The 9924-nt window shown below is 39.5% G+C and overlaps 1 protein-coding gene across 1 annotated transcript; it reads right to left on the bottom strand.

Annotated features, from left to right (window-relative positions):
• Nucleotides 1-3403: 3403 nt before the first annotated feature.
• abracl (ABRA C-terminal like) lies at nt 3404-8582 on the bottom strand. Its single transcript, XM_085771733.1, has 3 exons — nt 8503-8582; nt 7360-7425; nt 3404-5363 (listed from the first exon to the last, which is right to left on the bottom strand). Exons 2-3 carry the CDS (start codon nt 7418-7420, stop codon nt 5179-5181), a joined length of 246 nt encoding a protein of 81 aa, XP_085627859.1. The 5' UTR covers nt 7421-7425; nt 8503-8582; the 3' UTR covers nt 3404-5178.
• Nucleotides 8583-9924: the final 1342 nt, after the last annotated feature.

The following is a 9924-nucleotide window of genomic DNA, read 5'->3' as shown; positions in this document are numbered from 1 at the left end:
TACTTTTATAATTAAAGCAGAAGTAAGTGATATATTTGTGTTAATATAAGTCTTAAATAGTTATATCTTCCGACAGCAATCACTTACATAGAGTGTTTGGTCTGAAACACGGGTCTGTCAGTCACTCTGCTCTGCTCTGAGCCGAGGAGAAAACATTTATCGTATCCTACAGTTTTTATCCAATGAGGAGAGAGAAAGGCATGCAGGGCTGTGTGTGCAGCCAAGGGATGCCGTGAATGTGGTGACGTAGGGACGAGGACTGTTATGGTGCGTTCAAGGAAACTCGTAACTCGTGTTTTTCCGACCTGTGAAGTCGTACCAGTTCAATCTGGTACGAGTTCACGGGTCGGAAGTTACGAGTGGCCGTTATAGTGACTTTCACAGGTAAAACAGGTCGGAAAAACACGAGTGGGTTGCCTGGAACGCTACAAAGTCGTAAGTTGTGACGTGAAGCTGTAATTTACAATTTCAAAAGCCTGCCTGGAACGCAGCATTAGCGAAAACGACCGGACCACTTACTTCTGCTTTAAGCTCCTTGTATTATATTTCTATATATGATATGGTCGGAGCACTGTTTCATATAACCAATAAAGTTTTTCTGATTCGGTTAGTTGTATGGAGGTTATTGTCTATCGTTTTAAATGTCTGAGTGTAATTTTATTTATTTGTGTACCATGGGACCGCGGATGGAAATTAGCTTTCCAGCTAAATCCGACATATTTACAGCAACTAATTGTTGTTTTTTTTTGTATGTTCATGAATATGTGAGGTCCCATTCCAAATAAACCAATAAAATAAAATAAAAATAAATATCACCTTGGTGGTCTCTTACAGTTTTAAAAAGTCTGACTATTGTAATAATATATAAAGCGCAAAAAGGATTCACACATACCAGTATTTCCTTTTATGTAGGGTAAACTATCAAACATGAGAAATATAGGCTACACCTCTTTCCAATACTTTACTTTCATCAATATTTGTCAGTCATTGGTGACTGCCATCAACTTGCACTGAATAAAACGAATCTATTGATCTGGGTGTGTAATCTCTTTTTTCAGCTTTTAGCACTTCCCTTTAGTTCATTCATGGCAACATAACTGTCCAACTAAAGTTCTTGCATGTGGATTGTTGCAATCTGAACTCTTTGAGGTTGCTGAAATCTGTGGTGTCAGATATTCCCACAGTCCCTGAATGCAGCAATAGACTGGAGACTATAAAGTTGATGAGAGTAAAGTGCTCAGCGCCACATACCTGTGGGGGAGGTATCACTGTCTTATTTAGCACTTGTGACAGCAGATATTCAGCCTGGGCGGTGATATTTCAGGACTGACTTTCACATCCTGTCTCCTACCTACTGTAAATATAGGTGATAGATTTTTTCCCAGGGATTGCATGTAGCTTAGACTTGCAAATTAGGGAAATACAATATTCTAATCAATTCAAAACCTTGGTCAGTACCCTGTGCCTTTTAAACAAATAGTGCATGCATCAGAAAGTACAATGATATCTAAATTTAGCTAGATATTTACTAATAAAAGGTTAACAAGGCAACAGAAACACAATGAATTTAAATATGATCAAAAATAAGAAATACTTCTCTAGTTCAGTTTTCACCGACCACACTAAGAAATGTCAATTTGTTTGCCTTTAACCACCATGTTCTTGCAGTAAACACACAGCGATGACCCTTAAAAACCAATTACACAAACTGTGATTGCAGTGCTGTTAAGTGCCAGCTTTTCTGATTAAATTAACATAAAATACGCTTGTTGTATTTCCCAAGACTGCCAGTTTTTGATGTCCACAACAAATCAACATGTACTTGCAGTCAAGCGATAATTTTTCATGTTTTGTTTGTTTGCTCTCTTATTTGTTTTTATAATAAGTTAATAATAATGTGAGTAAATGTGTAAATGCAAGTCCAAGCCTGTTTGTTTTGATTTAAGGGTAAAAAAGCACAAAGTAGGCCAAAGGCTTGAAGTCTGCAGACTTTATTCTTCTGAGTGTATTCCACAGTAACAGACACGTCTGTTCTCTCAGGAATGTGTTATTGCAAATATAAAATACGATAATGACGCACTTGAACACATCATGCAGGCATCCCATCAGTTCACAGAAATGGCTCGAGGTATTGGCACCACTTAATCAAAACTCCTCTCCTCTTGCTTAATTAATGCTGACTTGTGATTTGCACTTTATTTGAAACTCACAATAGGGAGACACAGTGAACGCAACGTGAGCTGGATCATCTTAAAATCCAAAATGAACGTGATGCAAGCAGCATGTTTCTTCCTCTCTCCCTCTTGCTTCTCTACATTATCATTCACAACTTTTACCGACTTCTAACCCACCCATCAGTTTCCTAATAATGATTATATCTTCTATGCTATGTTTCTGTTTCATTCATAATTAGAGTATGCTCACGCTTATTCTCTTGATTTCACCACTTTTTTTTTGGTCCATCTATGCAACACACACTGTTAAGAGAACAATCAAGTAAATAGTCTATTATACTTTTGAGAAGAAAAAAATTAAAGCAGAAGTAAGCAATATTTTTGTGTTAATATAAGTCTTAAATAGTTCTTTATCTTCCGACAGCAATCACTTACATAGAGTGTTTGGACTGAAACACGGGTCTGTCAGTCACTCTGCTCTGCTCTGAGCCGAGGAGAAAACTTTTCTCGTATCCTACAAGTTTTATCCAATGAGGAGAGAGAACGGCATAAAGGGGCAGTCCTCTCTGTGTGTGCAGCCAAGGGATGCGCGTGAATGTGGTGACGTAGGGACGAGGACCAATAGATCCATGACGAGGGCGGGGGCTGCTAACTCCATCGGCTGACAAGAAGTTATGGTGCGTTCAAGGCAGCCCGTAACTCGTGTTTTTCCGACCTGTGAAGTCGTACCAGTTCGATCTGGTACGAGTTCACGGGTCGGAAGTTACGAGTGGCTGTTATAGTGACTTTCACAGGTAAAACAGGTCGGAAAAACACGAGTGGGTTGCCTGGAACGCTACAAAGTCGTAAGTCGTGACTTGAAGCTGTAACTTACGGTTTCAAAAGCCTGCCTGGAACGCAGCATTACCCAAAACGACCGGATCGCTTACTTCTGCTTTAAGTCAAGCTTCAACCAGCTTCAACCAGCTCCTCCAGCCCGGTTGATACAACAGCAGTGACTTTGACATGGGCCACATGAAACCTGATGAAGTCTGATAACTTGCCTCTTATCACTGTAAGAAGCAAATAACAGTCTGGAGTATGGATGTTTACACGAGGAAGGCCCAATATGTGATGAGATATAGAATGAAAGTTTGCTATCGTGCAGCTGAGAACAGCAGCTGCCAAACAGATGTTGCATTGGGGAGAAAAAAAAAAGTTTGCTCAACATAAAGATTACATTTTATTGACAGCAGTTCTGTTATATAGTCTTGAGTAAAAGGTAAATACTGTTCTAAATGAAAAATAGCATTATGAAATGAAATGGTCATTTAAAAAAAACACTGCTGGAATAACATGAAAATGATATGAAATGTTATTGTGAAAGGAACAAAGATAAAATAACATTTCATATTTCTGACATGTTTATTTTTTAATTAGATTATTCCACAATTCCTTGTTTCATTACATATATATTGTCTGAATAAATTCATTATTTGTATTGAATAGTGTTTTGTTTATTCAATTTTGCCCCCAGTGGGCCTCCATAATCATAATCAGCAGTGGCAATTGGTTTTCAGATATGTCTGTCTTTGAATTTTTAAGTTTTGAGGTTTTGAGATAGTGAGAAACAAAGCAGAGATGTCACACCTGATATGCAGTTTCATTGGACCTCCAGTACAAAATAAAAAAAAGTGCACAAATTAAAAAGAATAAACAAAAACATGAATAAAACTATAAATCCACATCTTGTGTCACGACTAAGACATCTAATTTAAGCCATAGGACAATTATTTAACATATTTTGGTTGCATTTGGTCCTGAGAATCACTACAAATTCATCTTTTGCATTTGGCACCAATCATCCCGTAATTATAGCTCAATAAAAATTGCACGAGAAATACATTCGCCATTTTGCTCATCAACTATTTCCTATGAAAAGGCAAGTTCTGGATTTTGTTTTGTGAAAATTCATCACTGACGACATATAAAAAGATGGAATAAAAACTACTCTTGGACATTGCAACGAGTACAAAAAGGTGCAAAGGTCATACTTAAAATGCACTTGCACTTGTCTTTGTAGTTTCTAAGAAGGAATTGTTGTTATATTTCCAAAAGCACAGGTCTAATAACGTCTTTTTTAAAAAGTCCACAAGAGGTAGTATAAATGGCTCATGTAAACAATAAATGGAACGGCCCATTTGGTGACACTGTTGGTCGACACACAACAAACACTGTTTTAAAGCAGCACTAGATTAATACATTAAAAAATGCATGATAAAAATGCAGGATTTGTGGGCAGAGAGGTCTTGGCTATAACTCCCACTGCTGCTTCAGGCTGATAAAGGGAGATTTTGCTAGTGCAGCTTTAAAACAAGTGTCTCTTACAAACCATTTGTAAAGATCAGAGTGCACCAATTAGACCTTTTAAAGAAGAAGTCTGATAAAGTTGCTCAATCTAATCACTATCTTGCCCCGCGTGTCCATTATTATCACACTGATACCATCAAGAGAGGCATTTGGTTGTGATACTTACACTGTGCTTCTTTTTCTCCCAAAGATTAACAACAACTACCCAAATGAATGTGCTAAAGAAACGGTAACTTGCATTCCTGATTTGTATGATTATAGTCTTAAAAGTGTATCAAAATGGCATTTCAGACCCGTGGTTGATAAAATGGCGACGCCTGAGAAAGAGAGAAACATCACTCTTCCATGTCATCTGAGACTACTGATGGGGGCTGTCGGTCAGCCGATGAAAACCCTAATAAAATAAAATAAAATAATAATAATCCTCAAATTTGGCACAGTGAAATCAAAAGAGATTGTACGCAGACATGCCTGCTGCGTACGCTAACGTACTGTCAGGTCTAATCAGTTTGGTCGTTGTGTTTGAGGTCAAACACTGAGCCTTAAACATGGAGGAAGATGACTGAAAACAAGCTCGGTGACAAGCCGGTGCACTACAGAAGCTCAGCGAGACCCCACGGTTGCTTGAAGGCCGCCTGGTCCAACCCCTCTGGCCTCATTCTTGGAGCAGGATGATGTCGACGTTGTCGTGGACGCCCTGCAGCAGCAGCTCGCCCTGGAACTCGATAATCTTCTTCCTCTTGGCGGCCCTCAGGGTGCCCACCAGCGCCTCGAAGATGTTGGCACAGCGGTCGTCGTTAAACAACACTCCAAACTTCACCGTGGTTTTGCCGTCAGCATCTGAAATGAGAATTTAAAAGTTGATTTCCTGACAATCCTACAATGTTTAATCAAAATCCTTACGCTTATCATTCAAATGAATGCAGTGGCGTGCACAGACTTTTTGAAGGGCTGGGGCGATTAGAAAAAAAGGGCACATAGCGCTTTCTCGCCACTGAAGAGGGCACTTTAGCTCGCGTTTTGGCTTCCAAGAGGGCACTTTAGCTCGCGTTTTGGCTTCCAAGAGGGCACTTTAGCACACGTTTTGGCTCCTAGAGGGCACTTTAGCACACGTTTTGGCTCCAAGAGGGCACTTTAGCACACGTTTTGGCTCCTAGAGGGCACTTTAGCACACGTTTTGGCTCCTAGAGGGCACTTTAGCACGCGTTTTGGCCCCCATGAGGTCACTTTAGCACGCGTTTTGGCTTCCAAGAGGGCACTTCAAAGAGGAACTAAACCCCTAAACCACTTTTTTCTGCTGAAAACAAATGTATTTGGGTATAAGGTAGTGTTGTCAGTTGATTCTGGTCCAACTTTTGACATTTTAGTCAAAATATTTCAATTTGGTGTATTTTGTAGTAAAAATGTAGAGTGACTGCCCTCTATGGGTTGAAACACGGCTATTACAATCAAATTTTTCTATTGGCTGAGATGGAGGCAGATGACGTTTTGGAGGCAGCTTTCGTCACCGGCCACCAGCTCCCCGGCCAATCAGCACCGGCTGCTGCCTGCCGCTAACGGTTGCTAGGCACTCTAGCTGCTCTGCTGCGGCTAACGGTTGCTAGGCGCTCTAGCTGCTCTGCTGCGGCTAATGGCTGCTAACAGCTGCCTGAATGGGAATCGTTAGTGCGGCCGGCCGCCGGCGCTAACGAGCCGTTAACGAGTTAACGAGCCGGCGGATCAGCTGTAGATGCTGTGTCACGGCTCTTAGTAGTGTCCACGCTACTAGTGCTGTTAGAGTAGCTCGTTAGTAGCTCGTTAGCGCTAGCAGAAGTGTCGATGTGTGTTTATTACTTTTTTTTCTCTTTTGTGTGATTTCGCGGGTGTGAATGGGGCGCAGGGGGGAGGGGGGAGGGGGGAGGGGGGATCGCAGAGTGCTCCTGGAGTCCCGCCCATAATCAAGGCATTTTTTGAATTTCAAGCTTAGAGCACGTCATCCAAAACTGAGGGGTTTAGTTCCCCTTTAAGGCGTGTTTTGGCTCCCAGGGGCACTTTAGGGGGGGCGACTGCCCCCCTTGCCCCCCCCCAGTGCACGCCACTGAATTAATGATTTGGGATTGGTCAAATGCCATCATGTTTGTAGTGACACCAAATAACAGCTGTTGTTGTTGTGCTTGTGGGAAATGATCTGTTAAAAATAAACTTAAATGAGTTGGTTTATGGTACTGTAAATATTAGGGTTTACTCTCAGATGTAGCCTAACTGTTACTTCATCATCAAACCATCTGTCAGTTACTTTTTACAACTAATTGATCAATAACAGAAATTAGATATTGAGTTTGCAATTATAAAAAAGCAGAAAGAAGCAGCAAATCCTCGTATTTATGAGGCTGAAATATGCACATTTTATTTAGAAAAACTAAATGATCAAGTGTCGCAATCAATTATATGACTGTCTTTTAATTCATTTACTTACGTTTTCAGCAGTAAGTGGCTTTGATGCAATTTTGCTGTTCATTACATTACAGTACTACCTCCTACAACGCCACAACTAGCAGCACAAATGTACATACATATCTGAGGAAATGTACTGCTAGTCTGGTAAGTAAATAAAACTTACATGAATTTTCTAATAGTTCACATATTAAATACTTGTATTAACACTTTAGAAACACTCACACAGTGAAATGCTGTGTAATCGCTGTGACCTGGTACTGGAGTGTATTGATGTGTCCAGCAGCATTCAGAAACTGGTCAACATCACATGACTGTTTGTTATTGCAAGAACTTGGAGAATACAGAAAATGTGAACAATGTGTCCAACACAAAGTCTGATATGAGCCTGGCTGGGACTCACTTTTGCTGCCAAGACGCTGAATCTCCTCCACCAGCAGATTGACCTCGTGAGCGACATTCATTGTGGCTGGAGGGGGGATAACAAAAATGTAATGATTAAATAAACAAGACGAACAATTTACTAAAAACAGACAAAGCTAAAAAAAAAAGTAATCTGGCATTTTAAAAGGTTTATTACAATTTACGAGGTAGGGGGCAGTTATTCCAGGTAAACCACATTCACAAACAGGGAGGGTCCACCAAGTCAAACTCAATTATTTCTTTAGCTAAGCAATAAATACTTTCTTAATTGCAGCATCCTACTCATGATGGCCCATCCCTTAAATCGGCATCAATTAATCCAACAAGTAGAGTTTATTTAAATTAAAAATACCTAATTTCCCCAGCTATGTTAGGGGTGGTGGTTTATGCAAACTGTGCTGGTGTTTAGTGATTTTAGGAGTATTGATTTAAGTATAGAGATCTATTGCATGCCGAATACTCCTAAAGAGGATATTAATTCAGAATAAATATTAATTATTAATCTCCCGATGACATACTTGTTAATATCAGCAAGGCAATTACAAATTTGATCGATTTTTAAATGGAGTCTTGAACTGAGATTTACTCCTGAAACAGGAAAAGAGGGATTATGACTGGGGAAGTGATACAAATGCATCTTTCATCTTTCCCCAGCCATCGTTTATAGTCAATCATACACCAATAATAGGATTTAACAGGATAATTAATTGTGCAGCAATTGAACGTAACATGCTACAACACGAATAGGATGAACTGTTAATGCGGAAATAGAGGATTAGCACTCGGAGCTAACCACGGTGCGGCACAAATACTGGCTGAAATTCATACATTTAAATAAAACATATGACACAATATGTGCAGGATTCATGTCGACAGCTCTGTGGTGTTTTCACACGAGTTCAGACACGACAGGAGGTTTTCTATTTAGCAGCAGACGAGCTCGCCGGTAACGTTGCAGCTTCAAGCCAACCGACCTGCTGCTGAGGGAGGACCCGGGGACTCACTGGGATGGGATCGATGAATGTGTGGTGGTAAAAAAATATATAAAATAATATAAAATACAATAAAATAAATCAAATTCAACACGCGAACAGATTGAAGACATTTAGATGGACATATTTACCTTGTTTTTTCTTATTTCTTTCGCCAGGAATGAGGTGATGGACGAGTTTCTTTAGTGAGTCGGCACCACTGCTGGAGAATGATGCTGCGTTCAGGGTAAACTCGGAAATTCCTCATATATATAGAGTCAGATTGAGTTCAGATTAGAAATCACGTGACAAAGTAAGTGGTAGGCCTACATAACTCACTTGTGGCATGTTTCCTTATGTGCTTCTGTGTGTTGCTGCCTGTGTCAGTCAGATAAACATGTAAAAAATAATAAAGGCGTAAAACTGCTGAAACATAAACTCAATGAGACGCTATAGGTTGAAAATGTCACTCTCTTACGTCCTTCACGCACACATGCACCAATTACGTTTGATTAATAGTTACAATTTAACTGAAGCTGCGAGGTGTCAAAATATAACATTTCTGTTTATAGCCTATTGTCTTATGTTCTTTGATAAGTTCCAAACTTTCCCATAGCATTTGAAGGCAGCATTAAAGCTCTTGAATTCATCGCGGATGAATGAAGGCACTGGCCCTTATATGGCAAAGAAAAGGTAGGAGATGTGTCCTGTGTTTGTTTTCTGCCTCTGCTTAAAGGTTTTACCTTTTCTAGTCACCCCAGAGAGGCTGACACAACCGGTTAATAAAGGCTTCTTAGTTATTTCATCACTATTTTAATGTATGGTAGAATGGTACAAATTCATAAAACTGGTTATTATTCAGGATTGTGCTCAAGGACAGATGTCACTTTTTATGAACAGTAATTGACCAAAGAGTTAAAGCAATGTATATTATTATTTATTTGAAAAATGTACATATTCGTGTTCTTTTTTCTCCCCAAAGCAGAGTAGGCCTTAGTAGACTGTTTTAGATGCTCAAGAATCAGATTTTCTAAACTGTAATTATGAGTGTATGGATGGACCACCAAAAGACGACATAAGGTCATTGTACCAGACTAACATAAACACAATAGAGTTATGTTTCTTTATTATTCTTTTTTTTTTTTCTTTTCTTCAGGAAACTCTTATAATATCTGTCAATTTTTAGTCATGGATTTAGCGCATCTTTTATTTTGAAATCACTCATCCGGGTCCCCACGAGCCAAGTGAACTCGCGCTGATTCGGACCGTAGCCATAGTGACGTCACGCGACATCAAGCTAGAGCCAGACACTAGTCTCAGGAAATCAGACGGGAAGTTAAAAGTGTTGTTCTTCAGAATGAAAGCTTTGTGTTATTTACATACTACAAGATTCTCCTCTTATGATTATTGATTTATATGTTTAATAAGTATGACGAATTAGTTAATTATCTTGCTTAAAACCTTCTCACCTTCTCACTTGTAACAATATTTTGTTTCTAAATAAATGGATTGATGTGTTGTGTAAAGTCACAACACATGAATGCTGGATTAGAGTTGCAGAGGAAAAATAAACT

Source organism: Trachurus japonicus, chromosome 24 (assembly GCF_045865225.1).
Source record: "Trachurus japonicus isolate A0001 chromosome 24, Traja_1.0".
Taxonomy (NCBI): domain Eukaryota; kingdom Metazoa; phylum Chordata; class Actinopteri; order Carangiformes; family Carangidae; genus Trachurus; species Trachurus japonicus.
This window is presented reverse-complemented; position numbering and strand designations above follow the sequence as displayed.